General features: G+C 42.2%; 1 protein-coding gene across 2 annotated transcripts; it reads right to left on the bottom strand.

Moving 5' to 3' along the window:
* Positions 1 to 1,243: 1,243 nt before the first annotated feature.
* On the bottom strand, positions 1,244 to 25,772 carry LOC309696953 (glutamate receptor U1). Of its 2 annotated transcripts, none has more exons than XM_082518506.1 (10): positions 25,584 to 25,772; positions 25,335 to 25,407; positions 23,331 to 23,362; positions 16,664 to 16,843; positions 13,505 to 13,728; positions 7,114 to 7,211; positions 5,856 to 6,073; positions 5,531 to 5,750; positions 1,762 to 2,012; positions 1,244 to 1,686 (listed from the first exon to the last, which is right to left on the bottom strand). In XM_082518506.1, exons 2-10 carry the CDS (start codon positions 25,396 to 25,398, stop codon positions 1,588 to 1,590), a joined length of 1,386 nt encoding a protein of 461 aa, XP_082374632.1. In that variant the 5' UTR covers positions 25,399 to 25,407; positions 25,584 to 25,772; the 3' UTR covers positions 1,244 to 1,587. The 2 variants fall into 2 exon arrangements, with proteins under 2 accessions (XP_082374632.1, XP_082374631.1); XM_082518505.1 differs by having other exon boundaries at positions 25,572 to 25,770.
* Positions 25,773 to 27,764: the final 1,992 nt, after the last annotated feature.

Consider the following 27,764-nt stretch of genomic DNA (forward strand, 5'->3'; position numbering starts at 1 on the left):
GACTGTGTGAATCAGGCCTTTATGGTCAAATAGCTGCTAAGAAACCACGACTAAGGAAAAGCAACAAGCAGAAGAGATTTGTTTCGGCCAAGAAACACAAGAAATGGAGATTAGACCAGTGGAAATCTGTGCTTTGGTCTGATGAGTCCAAATCTCAGATGTTTGGTTCCACAAAGGTGAACTGATGGTCTCTACATGCATGGTTCCCACTGTGAAGCACGGAGGAGATGGTGTGTGTGTGTGTGGGGGGGGGGGGGTTGCTGGTGAGACTGTTGGGGATTTATTCCAAACTGAAGGCACAATGAAACCAGCATGGCTACCGCAGCATCCTTCAGTGACATGCCATCCCATGATTGATTTTCCAACAATGACCCCAAACACACCTCCAGGTTGTGTCAGGGCTTTCTGACCAAGAAGGAGAGGGATGGAGTGCTGCACCAGATGGCCTGGCCTCCACAGTCACCTGACGTAAACCCAGTGGAGATGGTTTGGGATGAGATGGAGCGCGCAGAGTGAAGGCAAAAGGACCAACAAGTGCTCATCATCTCTGGGAACTCCTTCAAGACTGTTGGAAACCATTTCAGGTGATGATTATTTCACACTACAATCTATTAGTATTTTATTATTTAATTTACTTTAGTAGTTGCTGATCTTACAGTCTTGGAGCAACTATGACCACATATCATCCTCTGGCAGTCAAGGTTACAAAGAAGTCTAAAATTTTACTTTTTGAGTTAGCTACAGTAACAAATGAGCCATTGTACTTATATGAACTAAAGTGAAAGACAAAATATCACTTTCACCACTCTTATTGTCTTGGATGTCATCTGCTGTACTCTAAGGCCTCTGCCAGTGACTTCTGCCTCTGGGTCAGGTGTCGGGGTCTGTGGGGGTTTCTCTCCTCCTCTCTCTCTGTTTTTGCAACTTGATGTTTTTGTGTTTGTACTAGTGGTGTGATGGTGTCCCAGGGTTTTATTTGTGGTGCCAGCCAACAGAAAAAATAAAATGCTCAGACTTTTTCCCCTTCTAGCTTCCCAAGCCTTATCATGGTGATCTGTTTGTATCATTTTCTTTCAGTATTGCCTCTCATGTGCTGGATGAAGATGAGGAAAGGCTGGATGTCCTGGGTATGTTGAACTTGGTTGTTAGTACAGGCCCTAGGTGGTGTTAATGTTTGCTCTAATAAATGAAACTCCTCTCTACAATGAACAATAAAGTTGTATACACTGAAAAACAGAGCAGGCAGGATATTGGAGTATTTATTTGGAATATACAAGCAAATAGTAAGACCAGGTTACAACTGTGACAGAAGAACTTCAGGTGTTAGAAGTGAGATGTAAATATGTGATAATAAAACAACGCTAAACAGCTAACAAGACAGACTGATTATAATATTAAGTCTGAAATATACCTGTGGGTTTGGTGCTTAATATACTGCTGCTGGTAGTTGTTCAAACTGGGCACCAAAGTATAAAACCCACTGAAATACAACACAATATGCGACTGTTACTACGGAAATACAGAAAGCTCTCAGCTTGTTCACTTCTCTAACACTATCTTATCGAATGACAACGTGGTGCTTCTTCTTTAGGCTTTGCTTTTGTCTGAGGTGTCGTGCTCTGTGCTCTCCCCTCCACTGCCAAACCTCCGGTTCAGCTCTGATGTCAACACCAAGCAGCAGGATTTCTGCCAAAGAACAGAAGAAATGTTACAGGATAAAAACATTCCATGCCATGATTACATTGTGATATTCTTTCCTACCTTGCCATCCTTAGCTTGGTTGTGGGCCCTTGATAAGAGCTCCAGCAGGGCTAGCAGGAGCCCGATGCCCAGACCCAGTCCCAGGAGGAGGAACAGGCCCCGTAAGTCATAGGGTTGCAGGGCCTCGGAGATGTGGGCTCCACCAGTGCCAACACAGCTGCTGGCCCACCACTTCTCACGCAGGTATGTTAGCTCACCAGACTCACTGAGCTGGAGGATGGCAACAGTTAGATTCTTCACCAGCGGGGATCCTAGCAGGAAATAAACATGCGATTTGAGTGAAGAAAGAGGTTTCTGAATGTCTCACCCCATTACCATAAGTGTTTACCATTTTCCACAGTGGCACAACTCACCACCTTTACAGTTTCGTTTTTCTACTTATGACAGGAACTACTTTTTGGAGTGGCACAAATAATTTGGGTGGAATCTTATTGTGACACCTGATTGTTTTGTAAATAGTTATTTAAAAAATGCCATTGCCCAGTCTTTGTCTCTGCTGCAGGGGATAGGTGGTACAGCGGACTCGAGGTAATCAGGCGGATGAACTTTTTTCCCTTTTTTAGTGACGCCAGGGACGGGAGAGGAGCGTGGAGGCAGCTGGAAAGCTGATCACGGCAGAAACACTGGTGCCAAATCGAGCTGCATTGTACATGTGGATATATATGTATGTAAGTAAACGTGTCTCAACAGTTACCAGAGCACTGTGTCAGGTAACAATGCAATTATGGTATGAATTACAAAATCCTGTCCATTTAATGGCTGAAGGGAAAACTGATTTGTTAAACATGTTTGTGGTTTTCATAGTAAGAAATCTATCTTTTTCTTTCATTTTTGTGTGATTTTAGGGTAATACACCATGTCAAAATTAAAAAATACCTATAAAGTCAGTCAGTTTTTTAAGGTGAATTAATTTTAAAGGTATATCTATGACCGAGAGGGTTAAACTCTGTAAATGCTAATGGACTCAAGCATAGAAAAAGTGCTTGTATAAGTGCTTTCTAAGAATCCACACATTCACATTGATCTTACCTGAGGATATTTGGCCTGCAGACCTGAGCAGCCAGGAATCAAACCACCAACCTTCCGATTAGCAGATGACCTGATCTACCTCAGCCACCTCTTTGTCAATACTGATTTTATTCAATCAGATAAAATTGTCTCATTTTGTTTTTTGGGGGTTTTGTTTCAAAGTGAAAACAAAGTGAAACTTTCAAGCATACACACTGACAATAAAACCTGCCATAAATGTTGCCATAAGACAGATGCAAGTAGGTTGCTGTCCTATTTTTACTTGTGTGACTGAACCAGTAGCTCCGTCTGAACTAGGAGGTAGCTTTGTAACGCTAAGTGTGTCCAATGTTTTGTCAGTTCAGTCAATTTAATGTGAATCTGCTCTGCTAAGATTGTCTAAGGAGGGAAGTAGTGATATGAACTCTCTTGTTTGTAGTATTCCCAGAGTATTTTAATGTATTTCATAAAATATGAACTTTTGGTGTCCCTGTATTGATACAATATCACCAAGCCAAATATTGCACTATGCAATCTTACAGAGATTGTGATGATTTTATGGATAATTAAAGTCAGTCATATATCCACAAACACAAGCTGAAAGTCAGTGATGCTGCTCGGTTTGCAATCCTGAATATCACGGCACAAGCAGGATTCACTGCACTGTTAATTTTAGCTATGTTATATTGCTGCCTCTGTTTGGTGGTGTCGAGCCAAATGGACTTTAATGTTTGTTTGAACGAGCTGACGGTTCACTCGTTAAGCTGAAAGAAAGATGCCTTAATCACAGGAATCACACATGTGTCCACTGTACCATCTGGGAACTCTTCTTGTTTCGTAATAACACAAACACTAAATCCTCCTTCTCTTGTGCTGTTTTGTAGCAGTGTATACACCTGAGACTGTCACCTGTCTATCTGTCCTGCACTCTCTCTCTTTGTCTTTCTCTCTGATTGTGTAATAAAAGTATGAACATGTGTTTATAAGTTACACTTGTGTTTGAATCCTGCAGCTTATCACACATTTGATTTCCATGTGTGACAACTGCAAGTGTCCAGAGTGAGGACAGACTGAGGGACCCACTGCTGCACATCATCTGTGAGGCTTTGCACCCCTGATGATCCACCAGGACAAACTCAGCAGTGTGTGAGGAAGAGGAGGAGGAAGAGCCAGCAGCAGCTGACAGATGGAGAGAATAGACAGACTGTTCCCTGTTTGTGAAGGACTGCTAGAAAAGTTGAAAATAACTAATTGTCTGTCCTGAATCAGTCTTATTAGGTAATGTTCAAATCATTTTATCATTCCAGTGTTTTCAGTGTGGGAGAAAGTACTCAGGGCCTTCAAGTTACACACTATGAAAGGCAGCAACAAGTGTAATATTCAGAAACCTAAAGTATGTATCAGCAGCAGAATGGACCTAAAATAAATGTTTGTTTCAGTTCTATGAAGCTTTGAGTATTTTGGATTAGTACTGCTGTGTTTGTTGCATCATAATCGTTTATATGCTTTATATATTCTCTGAGGTAAGTTGGTCTATAGTGTTACATCATATTCTATAAAGATGATATGATATATACTTTCGGTATACTTTCTGCCCAGTTTGACCCATTTAGCAGAAGTCAGCCTTTTTACGGCTCTGATATCTATTCTGTATGACTTAAAGAAGCTATGACATGGTATGATTTTCTCACCCAATAAAGGAATATTCAATATATCAGTCTACTCTTCATTCTATCAGAAACAGTTATCACAGCTCGTACATTTTCTTTTTACACATATATGTAAGCATTGAGCCAAATTTAGTAATGCCATCTTAATAAAATAACAGCATTTGCCTATTATATTTAATATATCTATATACACACTGTCAAAGATGCTTGTCTTTGAGTGAAGATTTAAGGTGATAGGAAATATAAATAACTGCAACTTGAATCTTTACTGAAGCTCAGTATTTGACACAGAGTTCAAGTTCACTGCTGTAATAACTAATAATGGTTAATATAATAATAACTTTGATATTGGCCATATTACATTTACATTACCAAAGTAAGATGACTTTAGTCTCATGAACAACATTAGCTAATTGTTATTAACTAGCTAATCTTAAAATGACTGTTCAGTACAGAAATGAAGCCCAACAATCATGTTTTTACAGTCCTGTGGTCTCAGCCTCAGATACTTATCAAATCAAAGTGATGTGATAAACAAAATGAACTAACAGAAAAACTTTTCTCCTTCATTTCTGTCAAACGATGCTGTATGAAACGTTTCCAGCTGTTAGTATCATAGTTGCTAGGCAACCTGGGCAGCGAGACAGGAGCTAGACCGTCCCATTTCACAAAACTCACACTTCCGGCCTTAGCAGTCTTTGAGTGTGCGGCCCTTGTGGACCGTTAAGGCTGTGTACTTTAAGGCTTGCAGAACCTGAATTGGGATACAGCCAGTGTGTCAATGTGGCATGTTGTATAGAGCACTCTGAGTAATCTGGGAGACTAGAAAAGGGCTATATAAGAATCAGTTGATTCAGTGTCTGAACAGAGTTTCATCATGTTAGTTTTGCACTATTATGTTCCGGCACATGTTGTTATTACATGGCTTGATTAAGGTACACATTAAGCTGACATCTGGGGCCAGAGCTGAAACTGTTCTGGGCCAGCACAGGGCCAGCAGTGTGTCTGCAACTGGCCTTGTGCTGGCCCATGTGTGGGCCACCAAAGAAGAAAGCTAGAAAGCAGCATCCTGACAGATCCAAGCAACTCACCTAGAGGTGCTGCTATGGCGTAGGACCGCATAGAGATGACCTCTGGTGAACGGGTCAGTTTACAGTACCGAGCCACTGCCAAGTCCAAGGACACTGCTTCACCAATAAATGCAAAGTTTCCTTCCTGTGTGCGGCGTATACCTTCTTCTGCGTTGGACACATAGCTTTTTTTACGCTCCATGTGCTGGTAGATACGCCGGTACACAGGATTGTTGGAATTCTAGGAAAGTAAAGTAAAATATTTATCATGTTTATTGAACCTTTCCCATATGTTATGTAGCAGCAGTAATGACTATGAATGCTAACTAGGAGTAACTGATCATGCCTTAAAGAAGAGCATAGTAGATCCAGATTCAATTGTGCCGTAATTGATTACATCCTGGTTAGCCAGGTCTGCAAAGCTCTTAATGGAGATGTGTTTGCTGTTGGAGTTCAACGCAGACTTTAAGTTGCAGAGGTAGCAGGCAAGCAGCAATACAGAAAACAGCCACCAGATGGCACTGACTACACGTCCAGACAATGCCTTGGGGTGAGGACCGGCTCCTGAGAGGACAAAGAAAGTGGTCAAGCAGTCAGCAGGTGACAAACAATCAACCAAGAAACAGAGTTGCAGTTTCAACGGAAAATAATGTATTTATATTATTCAAACAGAGCCTACTCTTGATGTTCAGCTACTTGAAATATATATTTTCTACTAATATTTTTATGCTGTTTCACTCTGCACAATTCTCTCATATTTACAGCAGGGTTATTTTAAAAAGCATAGATTTTTCCTTTTGTCTTTACAGTAGTCAGTGTATATACACAGATTAGTCATTTGCACTCTTCACTATTCATTACATAGCCAATCAAATCATTACTGAGAGCAACATGAAGAGTGAGAAAAGAAGTGTTAAAGCTACTGTGAAGTTTTTACATGTCAAATAAACTTGAGGGAAAAAAAAGAGGGAATCCTAACTACTCCTGTTAGTTATTAGTAAGCAGTTTATTTAAAAACAGCTTTATTTTTCAATGCAAACTTTATTTGCAGTTTCTTATTAATAAAATACCCCCAGCTCATTGTGAAAATGAAAAGTAGATGCTGAATTGACTGATTTTTAGAGAGCACTTTTATACTCAACTTATGCATCCAAAGCACTTCAAACAACTTGCGTCATTCACTCATTCATACAAGCACATTTTTCTATCTAACCTGCCCAAGGACACTTTGGCATTCTGACTGGAGTAGCCAGGAATTAAACCACCAACCTTCTGATTAGCTGATGAAGTGGTCTACCTCCTGCACTACAGCCATCACACGTTTACACATAATACTAGCGAATTGTAACTTCTTTATTTTACTTGACATTCAGTTGTTGACTATATGCAGACATTGATACAAGTCTCAATATACTACATTGAATTGTTATGCATGTGGAACTTGTCATTTTCATTTTCCTTATTTGATCTCTTTCTATAGGTATTACAAAATGATCCGTGTACCGTAAAACATGTTACTACATATTTGTCTTAAGGCATGTAGAAAGTGGCAAGCAGCAGAAGAGTGCATTTCTGTGCTTTAATTTAGTGGACTGCTGCAATACCTTGCAGGGTGAGAGCTCCTGTAATGTACCAGAAGCTGTGCAGCAAAGTGAAACTGTGTTCTTCTGTGTCTGGCTCAGCCCATTCACTGGGACTGATCCTGCAGGATAAAACAAATGAAAGCTTTCATAACATAATTCAAGATTCAATTGTATATACAACATTCAACCTCAACAACAAAATCATTGAGATGAACAAAATAACATGGATGATCCTGTTACAATGCAACATTGCAATGTTCTGCTAGGATGTTCTGCTGGTATTCATGTAGATCACTTTTTTTTTTTTTTTTACATATTTTACAGTTTGCTTTGCTGGTAACTGGATGTTTTTGGTTTTGTTCAATTCCTCATAGGGACAATAGTTGTCAAATTCAGGTTTGTAAAACAGGTACTTGTGAGTTGGCTATGTGGTAGTCATCCATGCATATTTTTGCTTAACCAACCATCATCATGATAACAGCAACACCTGACAATGGTGGCCTTCCCCAGCACCCCCAAGCACTCTGCCATATTAAAAACTGCCCAGGAATGGCCTAAGACAGCAGTCCCCAACCTTTTTGCGCCATGGACCGGTTTATGCCCGACAATATTTTCACGGACCGGCCTTTAACCCTTTAAGACCTACCATAGAACCAAGTCCGCCAGAGCTTATATTATATTTTTACATGCTGTGGAGCCATTTTTGGGAGCATTTCAAGTTGCTATACATCAATACAACCATTATAGCCCAGATTTTAATAATATGTATTCATTAAGTGCATAGTAATTACATAAATTGCAAAAAAGTGCAATAAACTACAAAAAAATTGAAAATCGTTTTTGATTTTTTAACATATATTTGTAGTTAGAGAAATTTAAGAGTCTTATCCCTCAAAACTGTAAATACAAAAAAGTTGCACAAAATAGTTTCCTACCACAGGAAATTTATTTTGAGTGTCTTCATAGTTTTATTTTTGAAATACACCAATTTTTATACACTGCAGGAAAAACGAAAATAAATATTATACTGCAAATTTGCAAAAAAGCAGCATATGCATCAAAATAAACTATTTCCAGCAGTGCAATATGAGTCCTAAGCATCCCAGAAACGACACAGAAAGTCATAAAGTCAAAGATAACTTTTAAAAAGAGCAGTATAGGCCCTGAGGCCCTGATCGCAAAAAAGACTACATTTCTGCGAAAATGACGTCACTTCCGGTTTCGGGCAGGTAATGGCGGAAATGCAAAAGTTCGCGCTGACGTCTATTCCAACGTAGGAAGTGTTTTGAACAGCTGATCAGATCGGTAAAGCGTGTTTCTGGAATATTATGTTTTTGTTCCTGCAAGCGCTTTTTATGCAGTTTTTGCAAAGCTTTATGTGGAAGGAAACCGTGACCTAGGACAAGCTGATGGCATCAGATGTAAGTACAACTCCTCCGGTTTCATATGCAAAAAAAATTTTTGCGCTAGCTTACGTGGTTGCAGTGCTACTGGGATTTAAAAATAGTTACGCATAACAGAGCGTTCCCGCTCCGATCGGCTCTAAAGGGTTAAGGTGTCGCGGATAAATACAACAAATTAAAACTAGTACCGGTACCGAAAAAAAGAAGATTTATTCATAACACAAGTGAAAAGACCCAGGAAAACCGAGTTAACGATAAAAACGATAACAAAATAACGCTGAAAACCGATAAAAACCCTGAAAATCATACATTTCACACCTGAGCCTCAACTATTGCGGCCCGGTACCAAACGACTCACGGACCGGTACTTGTCTGAGGTCCGGGGGTTGGGGACCGCTGGCCTAAGAAACATGATAAAGAGTCCAGGGCATTGTCAAGCTTCTAAATTTGAGTTCGCAATCATAGTGGGATGTATCAAGAGAAGCCTGATCCACAAAGGATGCCCTTTTAACCCACCACAGGATCTAAAGCTAATGTGCCAATGCAGAGTCAGAAGGTATCTATGCCCAAAGAGCAACATGAGCAAGACCTACACATTATCAGGAAGGTAATGTTGTGGCTGATCCATGTTGCCTTTAATTATAAGTCAGTCTACATGTGTTTTGTGGACTTGGAGAAGGCATTCAACCGTGTCCCTCAGAGTGTCCTGTGAGAGGTGCTCCGAGATTATGGGGTGTTTGGCCCATTGCTACGGGCCATTCGATTCTTATACAACCGTTACAAGAGCCTGGTCCGCACAGCCGACAATAAGTTAGACTCGTTCCTAGTGGGTGATGGGCTCCGCCAGGGCTGCCTCTGTCACAGATTCTGTTCATAATCTTTATGGCCAAGTGGAGAAAAGCTTTCACTTGGGTGGTCTCAGAATCTCTGCTTTTCGTGGATGATGTGGTTCTGTTGTACCGGTCTGTTGTGGTGAAGAGGACGCTCAAACTCCCAGGCCTCTGATAGAGGACCCGAGCTTGAATTTTTTTTTTATATAGATAAAAAAAAATATATATATAAAAAAAATAAAAAAGTCCCCACTCCTTCAAGCTCCTCTACCAGAGGCCTGGGAGCTTAAGGGTCCTGCGCAGTATCTTAGCTGTTCCTAGGACTGCGCTCTTCTGGACAAAGATCTCAGCTGTTGTTCCCGGGATCTGCTGGAGCCACTCGCCTAGCTTGGGAGTCACTGCACCTAGTGCTCCGATTACCACTGGGACCACCATCACCTTCACCCTCCACATCTTCTCGAGCTCTTCTCTGAGCCCTTGGTATTTCTCCAGCTTCTCGTGTTCCTTCTTACTGATGTTGCTGTCATTCAGAACCGCTACATCGATCACTACGGCCGTCTTCTTCTGTTTGTCTACCACCACTATGCCCGGTTGGTTAGCCACCACCATTTTGTCCGTCTGTATCTGGAAGTCCCACAGGATCTTAGCTCGGTCATTCTCCATCACCCTTGGGGGCATCTCCCATTTTGACATCGGGACTTCCAGGTTATACTCGGCACAGATGTTCCTGTACACTATGCCCGCCACTTGATTATGGCGTTCCATGTATGCCTTGCCTGCTAGCATCTTGCACCCTGCTGTTATGTGCTGGATTGTCTCAGGGGCGTCTTGCCTGGTGTGATAGACCCCATCCTCTATGGATCTTGTGCTCAGAGCTTGTTCTTGTGCTGCCTTGATTAGTGCCTCTGTGCTGTCTTTCAGTCCAGCTTTGTCCAGCCACTGGTAGGATTTCTGGATATCAGCCACCTCCTCTATCTGCCGGTGGTACATACCGTGCAGGGGCTTGTCCTTCCATGATGGTTCCTCGCCTCCCTCCTCTTTCTTGGGTTTCTGCTGCCTGAGGTATTCACTCAGCACTCGGTCAGTTGGGGCCATCTTCGTGATGTATTCGTGGATGTTTGTTGTCTCATCCTGGACTGTGGTGCTGACACTCACCAGTCCCCGACCTCCTTCCTTCCACTTAGCGTACAGCCTCAGGATGCTGGACTTGGGGTGAAACCCTCCATGCATGGTAAGGAGTTTTCTTGTCTTTATGTCAGTGGCGTTTATCTCCTCCTTTGGCCAGCCTATTACCCCAGCAGGGTACCTGATCAAGGGCAGGGCGTAGGTGTTGATAGCCCGGATCTTGTTCTTACCATTCAGCTGACTCCTCAGGACTTGCCTGACCCTCTGCAGATACTTGGTGGTTGCAGCTTTCCTAGCGGCCTCTTCAGTGGTTCCCATTCGCCTGCGGGAACCCCAGGTACTTGTAACTGTCCTCTATGTCTGCAATGTTGCCTCCTGATAGTTCGATCCCCTCAGTTCTGACGACCTTCCCTCTCTTTGTTACCATCCGACTACATTTCTCCAGTCCGAACAACATTCCGATGTCATTGCTGTATATCCTGGTGGTGTGGATCAGTGAATCGATGTCTCGTTCACTCTTGGCATACAGCTTGATGTCATCCATGTACAGGAGGTGGCTGACAACTGCTCCATTCCGTAGTCGGTATCCGTAGCCAGTCTTGTCAATGATCACACTGAGGGGGTTAAGGCCTATGCAGAACAGCAGTGGGGACAGAGCATCTCCTTGGTAGATCACACACTTGATGGTGACTTGTGCTATGGGTTTGGAGTTGGCCTCTAGTGTTGTATGCCACATCCCCATTGAGTTCCTGATGAAGGCTCTTAGGGTCCCATTGATCTTGTACAATTCTAGGCATTCCAGTATCCAGCTGTGGGGCATTGAGTCATAGGCCTTCTTGTAATCAATCCAGGCAGTGCACAGGTTGGTCAGTCTGGTCTTGCAGTCTCGGCTGATTGTTCTGTCTACCAGTAGCTGGTGTTTTGCGCCTCTGGTATTCTTGCCAATTCCTTTCTGTGTCCCGCTCATGTATTGACCCATGTGCCTGTTCATCTTAGCTGATATGATGCCTGACAGGAGCTTCCATGTAGTACTGAGGCAGGTTATTGGTCGGTAGTTGGAGGGGACTGGTCCCTTCTTGGGGTCCTTGGGGATCAGGACCGTCCGGCCTTCAGTTAGCCATTCCGGGTGTCTCTCGTTAACTAGCAGCTGGTTCATTTGTGCTGCCAGACGCTCGTGGAGTGCAGTCAGCTTCTTCAGCCAGTAGGCGTGAACCATGTCGGGCCCTGGTGCTGTCCAACTCTTCATACTGGAGACCCTTTCTTGGATATCTGCCACTGTGATGGTTACTGGACCCTGTTCAGGGAGGTCGCTGTGGTCTGCCCTCAGATCCTCTAGCCACTGAGCATTGCCGTTATGGGTTGCGTCCTTCTCCCATATGCTCTTCCAGTATTGCTCCGTCTCCAGCCTTGGTGGTGCTGTTCTCTTATTGTTCCCTTGCCACTGAGAGTACACCTTTGCTGGTTCTGTGGAGAACAGCTGGTTTATTCTCCTGCCTTCTATCTCTCTGGTGTACCTCCTCAAGCGGCTGGCCAAGGCTGTGAGTCTACACTGGAGAAGTGTAGTCGGATGGTAACAAAGAGAGGGAAGGTAGTCAGAACTGAGGGGATTGAACTACCAGAAGGCAACATTGCAGACATAGAGGACAGTTACAAGTACCTGGGGATCCCGCAGGCGAATGGGAAGCATGAAGAGGCCGCTAGAAAAGCTGCAACCACCAAGTACCTGCAGAGGGTCAGGCAAGTCCTGAGGAGTCAGCTGAATGGTAAGAACAAGATCCGGGCCATCAACACGTACGCCCTGCCCGTGATCAGGTACCCTGCTGGGGTAATAGGCTGGCCAAAGGAGGAGATAAACGCCACTGACATAAAGACAAGAAAGCTCCTTACCATGCATGCATGGAGGGTTTCACCCCAAGTCCAGCACCCTGAGGCTGTACGCTAAGAGGAAGGAAGAGGGCCGGGGACTGGTGAGTGTCAGCACCACAGTCCAGGATGAGACAACGAACATCCAAGAATACATTGGGAAGATGGCCCCAACTGACCGAGTGCTCAGTGAATACCTCAGGCAGCAGAAACCCAAGAAAGAGGAGGGAGACGAGGAACCATCATGGAAGGACAGGCCCCTGCACGGTATGTACCACCGGCAGATAGAGGAGGTGGCTGATATCCAGAAATCCTACCAGTGGCTGGACAAAGCTGGACTGAAAGACAGCACAGAGGCACTAATCGTGGCAGCACAAGAACAAGCTCTGAGCACAAGATCCATAGAGGCTGGGGTCTATCACACCAGGCAAGACCCAAGGTGCAGGCTGTGTAAAGATGCCCCAGAGACAATCCAGCACATAACAGCAGGGTGCAAGATGCTAGCAGGCAGGGCATACATGGAACGCCATAACCAAGTGGCCGGCATAGTGTACAGGAACATCTGTGCCGAGTATAACCTGGAAGTCCCGAGGTCAAAATGGGAGATGCCCCAAGGGTGGTGGAGAATGACCGAGCTAAGATCCTGTGGGACTTCCAGATACAGACGGACAAAATGGTGGTGGCTAACCAACCGGACATAGTGGTGGTAGACAAACAGAAGAAGACGGCCGTAGTGATCGATGTAGCGGTTCCGAATGACAGCAATATCAGGAAGAAGGAACACGAGAAGCTGGAGAAATACCAAGGGCTTAGAGAAGAGCTCGAGAGGATTTGGAGGGTGAAGGTAACGGTGGTCCCCGTGGTAATCGGAGCACTAGGTGCGGTGACTCCCAAGCTAGGCGAGTGGCTCCAGCAGATCCTGGGAACAACATCGGAGATCTCTGTCCAGAAGAGCGCAGTCCTGGGAACAGCTAAGATACTGCGCAGGACCCTCAAGCTCCCAGGCCTCTGGTAGAGGACCCGAGCTTGAAGGATAAACCGCCCGCAGGGGCGTGCTGGGTGTTTTTGTTATACATATATACATATACATATATATATATATTTTTAATTTAATTTTATTTAATTCTATTTTTATTTATACACATATATGTATACATCCCTAGTGTTTTAGGGATGTTTTGTTGCACTGACCTGCCCACCAGGAATATGCAGAAACCTGTTAGCAGGAAGGCAATGATAATGCCAATCCACATGTCAGTGGAGAAGGGTGCCAGCAGGCTGAACGTGCTGTCTTCAGGGTCTGTTGCTTCGCGCAAAATGAAGCTGAGGCCAGTTTGAATGAAGGGGGTGGTCATGTCCACAAACCTCTCTCTGACGGCAGTGACAGTCAGCGGGGCCACAGCCAGGTCAGCCTCCTGAAGCAAGGTATAGCAACACATATGAAAAACCAGGGACACAATCAATGAAAAAAAGAAAAGAAAAGTTAAAACTCTGTACAATGTGAGTACAGATAGAAAGGAGTACAGATAGAAAGGAGTAACAATTTTAAATAATTTATGGTCAGCATTTGTTTTGTAAGTAGCACAAAACATCATAACAAATGTTGAAATATATATAACCCTATGCTCACTGCTACACAGATAGGGTAAGAGCTTATGCTATCAAAAATGTGTTTTTTGTTCATCAAATGGTCTGAAAATAACAGACGTTATTCATTACTATGCTATGCATGATTGGAATAAGTTTTAAGTAATTTGATTTATTTATGGGGTTTTTATTGGATTTTATAACACCTGTGGTTCTCGTGGACAAAAATGACCAATGTATAATGTAAACAGAATTGGTCCTAGCACTGAACCCTGTGGAACTCCATAATTAACCTCAGTGTGTGAAGAGGACTCTCCATTTACATGTACAAATTGGAGTCTATTAGATAGATATGATACAAACCACTGCAGTGCAGTACCTGTAATACCTACAGCAATATATGACACACTATGTGAGTTACGGCCGGCAATGATCATCAATGTTCAAAAATTTTGGTCTGTTAGAAGCATGTTCTAATTGCTCTAATAGGATATTATGGTCAACAGTATCGAATGCTGCACTAAGGTCTACCAGGCCGATTATTAGAGATAGGTAGATCATATTTAAGATCGAAGAATTAATTAATGGCAGGACTTCTTTGAGCAGTTTTGTCGGAATGGGGTTTAAAAGACACGTTGATGGTTTGGAGGAAGTAATTATTGAAGTTAACTCAGAAAGATCAATTGGAGAAAAAGAGTCTAACTTAACTTCAATGGTACTAAAAGTAGCTTGGTCTCTGGATGCATCAGAGACCAAGTTGGGGTTCAGTAACTTGCCAAAGGACACCTTGGTAAGAATTCCAGATTAGAGCACACAGAGATTGAACCAACAACCATCCAATTAGCAGATGACCTGCTCTACAGCCAACTCAATGACAAAAGAGGAGGGACAACGAGAGAGGAAGAAAAATGGATCGAATGCAGCTGTAGACATATGTGGGCATATTGATTCTTACTGCCGTGCATCTAGTAAAGTCGCTACAGCCAGTTTATGACATCCTGAGTCTGGTAGAGAAGTTTTAAAGGTGACACAAGATTAATCATAGAAGCGCAAAAAGGTTATAATTTCTTGATAAAGACACAATAGATGATCGTTGTTCATGACACAAACGTGCTCCCATTTGAGGTGTATGGAACAAGTGGATGTTTCTCCTGCTGTTGATGTAAGATCCTGGTACTGATGTGACTGTGTATGAGCAGCAAGTCCCCTTCAGAGGACTCTGTCCATTCCAACAGAACATCCCAAGTAAACCGGGGAACTATGAGATAAAAACATGGGAAGTATGTGATGCCAGGTCCAGCTGTACATGGAACATGCTAGTGTACGATGGCAAACAGTCTATCCTGCAGTCAGGACACGCGAGTTGTCCCTAACATTGCAGAAGGTTTCCAAAAGAAAACAATCACCAGTAACAACTTGTTTACTGTATATGACCCTTGGCCTGCAACTGCAGAAAAGAAAGCTGTCCATGATGGGACCAGTGCAGAGGAATAAACCTGAGCTTCCTCCTGCACTTGTGTCAAATATGGAGACGCCTTTGTCCTCATGAAAGTTTACCTTCACTCAGATCCATGCCCTGGTGTCCTACCATGCCAAAATATAGAAAAATGTCAGGTAATGAGTTGGAATAAAGATGAATAAAACCTTTAAACACAGAGATGGATGATATTGTATACTTATTGCTTTATAAACAGTCAAAGCAAGCGGGGTCATCTTTGAGCCCAGAGGACAACAGATGTGATGATTTGCTGCCATTAAAAAACTTGAATTAGTTTAAGAACCGCTTTCTAAATTAACTTTGACATATACCCGTCATATACCAATATATACGTATACATCATATACCAATCACAATAACTGATGATTTAATTAATTTTTTTTACCCAAAAACAAAGAAAAAATTCATTTTTATGAGGTTTTTATCAGACTTAAATTTGAATTGGAATAAAAAAAATTGTGTCAAAATATTTGAATTAAGTTTTAATTAAAAGTGGGGGAAAATCCACTTCATATTAATTAAGTATCATTCAAACCAGATGGGGACATTTTTGACCTCTGTGGACCACAGGAGGTCAAAAATGGAGGTCACATGTGCTGCCATTTAAAAATTTTAAATGCTTCAAATGCTTCAAAAACTTTCTTACTGAAGTTCAACATACAGGACTCTGTAGTTAGACAAATAGTCAAAATTATCTAAACAATTAAATATTTTATTGTCTCGTTTTATTTTCGCTCAAAAACAGAGTGTACTTTATGTAAACAAGGTCTGGTGGCCCTGAAATGTATAATGTACGGTAAATTTTGTGTTGATGTATTGGTCTTAAGTAAAACTAAGGTGTAACACTGAATTGATTGACAACTTATATTTTATATTTTAAAAAACACTCAAATGAAGTGGGGACATTTATGACCCCTGAGGACCACAGGTGTATGGAAATCGGGAGGACATTATGAGGGATAAATTAAATTAATTTGACAATTTAAGAGTAATCTTGCCAATTAATGTAATTAATGTAAAATTGCAAAGAGCATTGTGGCTCGGATAATCTATAATGCATAATATTAGGAGGGCTCAGACATTGGTGGCATTAAATTTAAAGTGTACATTCATCAAAGCAAGGTCTGAGGTTGAACAGGAGGGTATCAAACTTAATTTAACAAGAGCAACGAAACACATTACACTAAAGACACATACTACAGTGTTCACATACTGTAACACACTGAGGTAGAGTTGTTTCAGTGCTCTATAACTCTATGACTCACCCCTCTGATGACTTCACCAATCATGCCATTCCAGTTGCCGCTGGAGTCCATGGCGCCATAGCGGTTGTCTTTGACCAGATGCAAGTTGTACTTGAAGCCTAGCTTCTTGGAGAGCTCTGAGATCAGATCAATGCAGTAGCCTTCTAGCTCAGAGCCCTTGCTCATGGCATATGGTTCATCCTGACAAAACACAAGGCAGCAAGCAAGGCATACTTTAAATTTAAAGGAAATCAACATGCTCTTACAACTTGAAGTTTGTGTAAAGTTCCATCTATCCATTCACTTCCGCTCATCCTTTTTCAGGGTCGCGGGGGGTGCTGGAGCCTATCCCAGCTGTCATAGGGCGAGAGGCGGGGTACACCCTGGACAGGTCGCCAGTCTGTCGCATAGTTTTAAGTTCTGAATCCTAAAATTGTAGTATGTAAATGACTGTTTAAAGGAAAAAGTGCTATGTGTAAGGCAGTCTCACTTTTTGCACCGAAATACTTGAGGAACTTTTCACTCTGAGTTTTTAACAGTCAGGTTCAAGAAGGTCAATCTGACATGTTCCACTCCTTTATGAACTTTGTGGAGTCAAGCACATCCTCAGTTTCCCTTAACTTCACCCTTAACCTTTTCTTTGACTTTAAGTATTTTATCACAATTGACGTGATGCCTACCGGTCTTTGTGCATTTAAAGTTTTTAAATAACTAGATTTAGGAACCAGAACTAAAAAAGCATCCATCCAAACAATAGATACATCCTGACAAGCTGACAAGCAATGACTCAGAGCTTTGGCCAGCCGCTTGAAGAGGTACACCAGGGAGATTGAAGGCAGGAGAATAAAGCAACTGTTCTCCATACAACCATCCAAGCGTCTGGGAGCACAAATGAACCAGCTGCTAGTCGATGGGAGACACCCGGAATAGCTAACACAAAGCCGGAAAGTTCTGATCCCCAAGGACCCCCAGAAGGGACCAGTCCCATCCAACTACTGGCCAATAACCTGCTGGAAGCTCCCGTCAGGCATCTGGTGGCTAAGATGAACAGGCACATGGCTCAATACATGAGCGGGGCACAGAAAGGAATTGGCAAGAATACCAGAGGAGCAAAAGACCAGCTACTGGTAGACCGAGCAGTCAGCCGAGACTGCAAGACCAGACTGACCAACCTGGTCTGTACCTGGATTGATTACAAGAAGGCATATGACTTGATGCCCCACACCTGGATCGTGGAATGCCCAGACAAGATCAACAGGACCCTAAGAGCCTTTATCAGGAACTAAATATGGATGTGGCAAACCACTCTAGAGGCCAACTTCAAGACCATAGCACAAGTCACCATCAAGTGCGGGATCTACCAAGGAGATGCCCTGTCCCCACTGCTGTTCTGCATAGGCCTTAACCCCCTCAGTCAGATCATTGACAAGACTGGCTACGGATACTGGCTACGGATACTGACTATGGAACGAAGCAATTGTCAGCCACCTCCTGTACATGGATGACATCAAGCTGTATGCCAAGAGTGAACGAGACATTGATCCATGTCACCAGGATATACAGCAATGACATAGGAATGCTGTTTAGACTGGAGAAATGTAGCTGGATGATATCAAAGAGAGGGAAGGTAGTCAGAACTGAGGTGATCGAACTACCAGAAGGTAACATTGTAGACATAGAAGACAGCTACAAGTACCTGGGGATTACACAGGCTAATGGGAACCATGATGAGGTTGGGCAAGTCATGAGGAGCCTGCTGAACAGTAAGAACAAGATCCGGGCTATCAACACCTGCACCTTGCCCTTGATCAGGTACCCTGCTGGGATAATAACCTGGCCAAAGGAGGAGATAGAAGCCACTGACATAAAGTCCAGGAAGCTCCTTACCATGCATGGAGAGTTTCACTCCAAGTCCAGCACCCTGAGGCTGTACGCCAAGCGGAATGAAGGATGCCGGGGACTGGTGAGTGTCAGCACCACAGTCCAGGATGAGACAATGAACATCCATGAATACATCTGGATGCGACCGCATGCTCAGTGAATACCTCAGACAGCAGAAACCCAAGATAGAGGAGGGAGACGAGGAACCATCATGGAAGGACAGGCCCCTGCACGGTACGTACCACCGGAAGATAGCGGAGGTGGCTGATATCCAGAAATCCTACCAGTGGCTGGACAAAGCTAGACTGAAGACAGCAAAGAGGCACTAATCATGGCAGCACAGGAACAAGCTTTGAGCACAAGATCCATAGAGGTTGGGGTCTATCACACTAGGCAAGACTCAAGGTGAAGGCTATGTAAAAATGTCCCCGAGACAATCCAGCACATAACAACAGGGTGCAAGATGCTAGCAGGCAGGCATAGGATACAGGAACATCTGTGCCGATTATGGCTTGTTTGTGGTAGACAAACACAAACAGAAGGTAGACAAACAGAAGAATACAGCTGTAGTGATAGATGTAGTGATGGGCAGATGAAGCCTCATGAAGCACTGAAGCTTTTCATCCAATTGGTTCACCCCAACGCGAAGCTTCTTGAAGCTTCATTTGCTCTAGCAGGACACCTACTGGACGTAAAAATATTAGTTGGCATGAATTTGAAGAGTGTGGCATTTTGCACACAGCCTGTAAATGTCAACAACAAAAGGAGTGTGTAAAACATCTATATTGTAGTGATGGCAGTATACTGTGTATATTTATGCTGGCAGTATGGAAAATGATTATTTGCAGCAAAGTTCGAACCGCTTCCTGAACCAGTCACGTGGTACAGCCGGGCAGCGAGGCTTCGGACGTCATCATTTTCAGCTCCTCCCATAAATGAAGCAAGCCTCGATACGCGCTTCGCGGAAACGCCCCCTCCATTACTCGACACACGCTTCGAAGCCTCGATACAGAACGTCACATCACTAGATAGATGTAGCGGTTCCCAATGACATCAGGAAGAAGGAACATGAGAAAGGGCTCAGAGAAGAGTTGGAGAAGATGTGAAGGGTGAAGGTAACAGTGGTAGATGCTAGGTGCAATGACTCCCAAGCTAGGCGAGTGGCTTCAACAGATCTCAGGAACAACATCTGAGATCTCTGGCATTACCAGGTAATCAGGCATTACCTACTAACAGTACCACTCATTCGACTGCTTTCCCTGTTCAACTCAGCTTGTCTGGAAATACTCATTACATTCCCATTACATCATAGCGCACTCGGTGCTTGCTTGGAAGTTTAGGGGTTTTTTTTCGCTGTAAAAAGAAGTTTTCTTCCCACGCACAACGGACACTAATGTTTTTGTCACTTTTTATGGAATCAAACTTAAAGTAAGGTCAGTACTTCCATGCTTTAAACGCTGCACGCTCATACTCTCTCCCGCACTTGATATATTATCCACTGTTGATCTGCAGACAGCTGTTGTCAAGAACGTCGCACTTGCTTACGTCACTGTCATGAGACATTCTCCGCAGCGTTCCTACGGGAAAGTAACGGTAATCTAATTACCGTTTTTGCAATAGTAATCCCTTACTTTACTCGTTACTTGGAAAAAGTAATCGGATTACAGTAACGCGTTACAAGTAACGCGTTACTGCCCATCTCTGATCTGGACTTAACAGTACTATCAAATTTCCGCCCAATCTCTAAATTGTCCTTTTTGTCAAAAGTTCTGGAGAAAATTGTCCCTCCGCAGCTCCAGACCTTTTTAGACCAACACGACATTGGTGAACCACCACCGTTTTGACACAGTAGATCACAGGATTCTTATCTCTTGACTGAAACAATGTGCTGGAATTACAGGGCTTGCTTTGGAATGGTTTAAATCCTACTTATCTAATCGTATTTTCTCTGTTAGATTCAGAGACACATAGCCTCCAAAGATGACCCTTTTTTGCGGGGTCCCCCAGGGCTCTATCCTTGGTCCAGGCCTTTTTTCAATTTATATGCTCCCGTTGGGATCTATTTTTAAAAAATATGGAATTTTGTTTCACTGTTATGCAGATGATTCTAAGATTTACCTTCCACTAAAATGAAAATCTGTGAATCCTCTGAAGGGACCATTTGATTGTCTAGAACAGGGGTGTCAAACTCCAGGCCTCGAGGGCCAGTGTCCTGCAGGTTTTAGATATTACCCTGGGTCAACACACCAGAAACAAATGATTATTTCATTACCAGGCCTCAGGAGAACTTCAAAACATGTTGAGGAGGTAATTTAGCAATTTAAATCAGCTGTGTTGGATCAAGGACACATCTAAAACCTGCAGGACACCGGCCCTTGAGGCCTGGAGTTCGACACCTGTGGTCTAGAAGATGTCAAGGCATGGATGGCTCTAAATTTTCTAAATCTAAATGAACAGAAAACTGAGGTCATTGTCTTTGGTCCTTCTGACCATTACGACCTTGGCCCCTTAGAAAATTATATAAAAAAAAACCTTTTGCAAGAAATTTACGAGTGATTTTTGGCAGCACTTGACAGATAAATAATGTAGTCAAAACCAGTTTCTTTCATCTTCGCCTAATTACAAAAGTTAAGCCCTTTCTCCGTTTCAGAGATTTTGAGAAAGCGATCCATGCCTATATCTCATCTCGCCTCGACTTCTGTAATAGTCTCTACTCTGGCGTCACCTCTTCATCAATTGGCCAACTGCAGCTAGTTCAAAACGCTGCAGCACGGTTTCTAACTAGCACACGCAAGCGAGATCATACATCTCCCATGCTTGCATCACTACACTGGCTGCCAGTCAGCTTTCCAATTGACTTTAAGATCTTAACACTTGTTTTTAAGTCATTGCATGGACTAGCCCCTACATATCTTGCTGCTCTCCTAACCTGGTATTCTCCCCCAAGATCCTTGAGGTCTGCAGACCAAATGCTTTTGGTTGTCCCTAGGTCCAGATTAAAACACAGAGGAAACCGGGCATTTGCTGTGACTGCCCCCAAACCTTGGAATATATTGCTTTTGCATATCAGACCCTCCCCAACACTGGATACTTTTAAAAGTCATCTAAAGACCCGTTTTTATTCTCTGGCTTTTGATTCATCATGAGTTTGTTACTATTATTCTTTTTTATGATTTTATTCTATTTTTTATGATTTTATTCTCTTTTTTATGATTTTATTCTCTTCTAAAACACTATTCTGTTTTTTTGTTATGTTTATTGCCTTGTCCATTTTATTGTACAGTACTTTGGTCAACACCTGTTGTTTTAGAAGTGCTATATAAATAAATTTGAACTTGAACTCTGTCCAGAAGAGCACAGCGCTAGGAATGGCTAAGATACTGCGCAGGACCCCCAAGCTCCCAGGCCTCTGGTAGAGGAGCTTGAAGGATAGATGGCAGGGGCGAGCGGGGAATTATATCCTCCATCTATTATATCACTCTCTTGTTGGGACCGTTGTCCCTCTTCCTGCACTTCTTGTTGGTGCTATTAACAGCAGCCTCCTGTGGCTGTGAGAGCTTGTAAAAGTTGTTGTTGGCAATACTGCTGATGGTGCAGCAGCAGCCCCAACAGCTAACATGTCGGTTAATTTGACACATTTTGCTGCATTTATTTTTAGTTTATTTTTATCTGTCTTAGCAGCTCCACAGCTTTTCTCCACTTCTTTCTCACTAAACTCTGTTCTACATGTTGTGTGAAGTACAGCAAAGGCAAGTGGAGCGCCTGGTTGTGTAGAGAGATTTGATTGGGCAATACAGTATCAGTAGTGAAAATTAATGAATGGGCTTATGTCAGTGCATGCAGCACTGGTGCACGGCCATCGGCCCAAAAGTGCATCAGCCCACTGGGCAAATGCCAGGTATGCCAGATTACCAGTCCAGCCCTGGCTAAAGAACATCCCAGAAACAACATCCAAGATCTCTGTCCAGAAAAGCGCAGTCCCAGGAACAGCAAAGCTACTGCGCAGGACCCTTGTTTGATGGATAAAGACTGCCTGCAAGGAATTGTTGAATTTTTTATTTTGTTTTAATTTTTTGAAAGGTGGCAGACACTGTGCTATGTTGTTTTTTGTTTGTTTGTGTTTGCTTAATAAAAAAAAATCTGTTTACTCATATTTTAATCAGATAGACTGTACAATACCTTATGTTAAGAGTGTATATATATATATATATATATATATATATATATATATATATTATATATATATATATATATAAGCTAACTTTGAAAATGTAAAGATAGACTTTAAAGCTTCCTTCGATATGAAAATGGTGAAGATGGCATATGGACTGTGTTTATTTGGTTTATTTTATACTTGACAGTGAAGTGTAAAGTGGGTCAGTAAGAATTATGGCGACTAGGACAGAAGACCCAACTTTGCCGATATAAAGGACAAGTGTTTATGTCTGTTTTTGAAACCAGAACACAATGTTTTAAACTATTAAAGAGACACTGTGCAACTAGTAATAATTAGCTTGCTTGTTCAAGTTCAACAAGGGTAAGATCAATTCCCAGTCTTCCAAAATAATGTATTACATGATTTAACTCATTCACTGCCAGCCATTGGCAGTGAATGAGTTAAACCCATTGACTCATTCACTGCAATTGACGGCTATAGACGTCAATGGCAGTGAATGAGTTAAGAGCTATTCTGAACATACAATGAAGTTGTATATAAGAGGCATAAATTCTTATATTGTTGACTTGACTTTGTATCACAGCTGGACTTTGGCATTCTAGTCAGGAACAAGAGACAAAGAAAGAATACCTTTATGGTTGTGATGAATAACTCCTTGGCATCTAGAACAGAAAAAAGAAAAAGAAAAACAGAATTGAACTTTTGGGAAAAAAGTAATTAAGCATCAGATCAAAATAATAGGATTCAGTCTGATTTGTGGTTTGGTTTCAAGTCTACAGGCTTATGGAAAGTATGGCTTCAAAAAGCCTAATGAAGCATATTGTTCTGCTGAGTTCCCTTCATGTGTTTTTTCTCTGAACCATAGCAAATAAATCAGCCAAACAGCCAGTGAAGGACAATGACAGTCTTGTTTTCGGTTGTTTTTTAGTAGAGCTGAGAAATTGGCTCCATGGTGAGGGGAGGTTGCGAGATACAATAGGTGGGGGGGACAAGGCTCATTTGATGGGATCAAAGTGAGGTCTTAAAGGATGTGTTTTCCTGTTCTAATCTAACCATCCCCTCCCACCACCACTGACCAACTCCTTTTCACCATGTAATCAGGGGATAAAACCCCCCAGCCAATCCCATCATTACTCATGACACTCACAGTTGTTTTCTTCTTGCTCTAACTGTGAGCAGTGGCATGCCAGGACTTAACATGCCCTGCCAAGGTCTGTCAGAGAAGAGAAAATGATGGGAGGGTAGGGGTCGGGGATGTGGGGCATGCAGAGGTGCTAGGGGTGCAAGTTTTTCATAATTGCGTACCACAACAAAAGCAGCTCTGTTTGGGTAATATAAAGCTGATGACACGATGCCAGTCTCCTCTAGTGATGATGGCAGGACCTACAATCTGCGGAGATGCTTGTCACTTCACTGCCTGCCTGCTGAGTCCTCCTCTCACACAGTAAATTGATCCATCACAGTGCTTTCTGGAGCACAGTAGGGCAGTAGCCCCTCCACTGGTGAGAAATAGGAGTCTGTCAGTGTGGACTGGACCCCTGTGTGAAGTTTGATAGGCCTCCAGCAGTCTAAATCTTGCCACAGAATTTTAGTTATAGCATACATTAAAGTTGTAATTTAATGCTAGTTAGAGTAAAATGCTAAGAGTCCAATCAGAAAATGTTTTACTTGAAGGCGTGGAGGTGTTTTCAATGCTTGTTTAAAATAAAACCTAATGGAGAAATGGATAATGGGGAACATCATGGTTAACAAAGTATCAAAAGTTGGCCCAGATCTTGATTTTTTTTTTTTTGAAATTGTAAATGTTTATACCCAGTATTCATTTGTGGGGTGGGGCTGCAATAATTAAGGGACAGTTGGATGGATTTAAAACTTTTATTAAATTCAGTTTTATTTATATAGTTGCCTCCAGGTACATTAAACGAATGAAAAACAATTGGAGACCTAAGACACAAACTCGTGCCGATTAATCAGCCCATCAGTACCTCACCATTATTTCAAGCTTGGCACAACAAAGACAATGTACTGACACTGATTATTAGCTCTGGAAGAAACTTCTTTTCACGCGACTCTAAGGGAAATATCTGTAAGTAATAGACCTCATCTTGTGTACCAGCTACTTTTTACAAAGCTGGGAAGAAAAATGTATAAATCTGACAAGAATGTGGTCAAGCACTTGAAAAAACCCCATGCACATGAAAATAACTTTGTAAGATTAGCAAACACAACTTGAGGAAGAGAGCAGAGATTGAGCAATAACAAGTGCCCATGTATAATTCCCTGATAGCTGAAGTGTTGTTTGTTCTTACTTAGAACATTTTGCCTCATCAGAAAACATCCCTACACATCAAACAAGGGTTTGTAAAAGATCACATTAGTCAGTTACTAGACCTTTAACCAGGAGACCTGGGTTTGTGTCCCATGTTAAACTGTCATTTTCAGACTTTGCTTTATTTTTGAGACTTTGTTTGGTGTGGTTCAGGTAACAAAACTTCTTTGTAAGAGTGAGGAAGAGATCATGGTTTCATGATCATAGGTAACATTATTAAAAACCTGCTTAGAAATCTAATGCAACTCATGAACTAATGGCAATTTCCTTGATTGCACATCTCTCAGATGTAGCATTATTCTTACCTGCAGTAAAGAACCATGCAGTCAGGACTGCCACACAAACGAATAAAGCCATGCAGAGTTTCATGTTTCCGTCCTGTAAATGACACAGACTACTTTAAACTTCTGTGAAAACATGACCATGTTTATGACGAGCGATGTCTTTGATTTAACATTGAAATTATCTGCAGACACAACACTTTTAAACAGGTTTTTTTGCAGTTGTTTTTACTTGGCACATGAAGGAAAAAAAAACCTTACCTCTTTCCTTACCTCTGCTCTGTCAGGCACAGTATGCAGAAACAGATTGTGGACACAGGGCGAGTCCAAGAAAATGAGTAAGAAATTAAAAATATCTTGTGAGCAGGCCACTGAAAAGACTTAGTGCGGCTGAAAGTAGTGGAGGGTTTATATGGGAAACAGAGAGGGAGGAGATAAGGGCTCACAGGGAGATAAACCCACAACTGCTGGGCCAAAAAAACTACAAAGTCTTGAGAGGTATGCAATTTCCTAGAGCTGAGTGTGTTTTTCTGAGGCAGAATCACTTTATGTCTTAGATTTTCAGACTTTTAAACAGTTACCATGTGTTTTTGCACGGTTACACAACAGGATCTTTAACAACAAAGGAGGGCGGGGTATGGGTCAAGGGTTTTGGGAGCTTAACAGTGTGGTGGTGCAGTAAGCTTTACATATGGATGGACTGGAATGTCCCAGTGGCTCAGAGGAAGGGGGATTTTGTTTTGGAGCACATCACATTTTCTCTCACTCCTGACCAACCATGAGGGATTCGTCATCATAAATTCAATCTCTCCTGCAAAACAGCAACAGAGGTGACTGTGAAGCTATGTCCCTTGTTTAATTTGCTAGGACAAATGTTTTATTAATCTTCAGCAGTTTGTTAAAACTATCCAAACACCCACTCCCTACCACGTTTCTTTGTCTCAAAAATTTCTACATATAAGCTGCAAACCAAACTGATTTATTTGTACAAAACAGGCAGTGATTTCATCTTGAAAGGAAAGACTTCATTCATTCTGTGAGACAAAAAACATTCTCTCAGGCCTTAAGTGCTAGACAGGGCCTGGAGGTTTCAGTTGAGAGGCCAAAACTTGCCAAATTGTCGAGATAAATACAGCTTTAAGAGGGACTCAGTAGATCTCTTGGAATCCTAATGAAGCTGTCTTTTGTATTTGTGTGCTGGCTGGAGCAGAGTCTGCAGCGCTAAAATGAGCATGTCGAGCTACACAAAGTCTTACAGAGCTGAGAAAGAGGCCTAGCAGTGTCTGACAGCTCGCCAGAGGTGGCTGTCAGCTTTGGAAATCACAGTCCTGACAATGGACAAACCTTTGACTGACATGCCAGTGTCCTGAGAAACCATGAAAACAGTGCATGGATTCTCAGCTCTGGAAAATGGTAAGCAGAGTTGGTGTTTTGTAGGGTCTTAACTCTAATATTGTAGGGTCTTAACCTTACTACAGAAAGCACGACCTTTTCCTAACTCACTGGCTAGGAACTTGTGACGAAAAAAGTTGTTTGAGTGTGAAAATGCTAGTCTCAAGGAAACAGGCACAAATCCAAATTTAGGAAGTGTTCCAAACAGAAACTTTATGATTGTGTGCAAATGTATATTTTAGCTACAAGTAAAATAACCCGAGTTAAACAACAACTCTATTCCAAAACCAGTCCAAAAGCACAGTATTGTCTCTTTTTAATATCTGATCTCTTAACAAGTTTGTCTCTCTTGTGAAGCTTCAAGGAACATTTTGTCTTCCTGCAGGGGGTCTAGTTCTTTTTTTCCCCTCCAAAGGTTGAAAGGGGTGATGGCTGGTAAACACAGACCCAAGCAGAGTCCATAATTAGAGAAGCCAGCACACTGCCAAAACCAAGGCCAAGGGCTTTTACATGTCACCTTGTGCAAGGCTGAATTAACCCAGCTAATGACTTTGTCAAAAAACTAAGACGGCTGCAGACAAGATTAAGTACAAATTAAATAAATGAGCTGTGAAATGTTCAGTATTATTAACTTAAGATTTATTCAGATCATTAATTCACAATGTCTAAATCAAACAAACAATACAGGATGCTGATGAATAAACGTGCTTTGAAATGCATAATTTTCATCTTATTTTAGTATCACAAACTACTGGAAACGCAGGGTTTCAAACATGATGCCATTTTGATCATCATTAGACGATAAAAACAGTGTTTAGAATATTAATTTTCATATAAAATATATTTGCAAAAAAAAGCACAAGATTCGGATAAAGGTTACAGTACATAAAAGACATGCAGTCAGCATAAAAGGGCTAAAACTTGGTAGTACAGCACTGCTTCAAAACACAGCATCTAAATGCTGCAGCATGCCACAGATGAGAATGTTAGCAAAACCTGGTCAAATTACACTGTAACTACTACACAAAGAGAAATGAAGAACTTTAAGAATCGTTCCTTTCT

Source organism: Aulonocara stuartgranti (assembly GCF_965226115.1).
Source record: "Aulonocara stuartgranti genome assembly, chromosome: 20".
Lineage (NCBI taxonomy): Eukaryota > Metazoa > Chordata > Actinopteri > Cichliformes > Cichlidae > Aulonocara > Aulonocara stuartgranti.

Excerpts from the sequence above, each read along its gene's own strand:
- LOC309696953 (XM_082518506.1), bottom strand. The coding sequence starts at position 25,398 with ATGAAACTCTGCATGGCTTTATTCGTTTGTGTGGCAGTCCTGACTGCA. Across the intron at positions 5,751-5,855 it reads CTACTATGCTCTTCTTTAAG|AATTCCAACAATCCTGTGTA; the intron begins GCATGATCAGTT and ends TTACTTTCCTAG. Across the intron at positions 2,013-5,530 it reads CGCCATAGCAGCACCTCTAG|GATCCCCGCTGGTGAAGAAT; the intron begins GTGAGTTGCTTG and ends ATTTCCTGCTAG.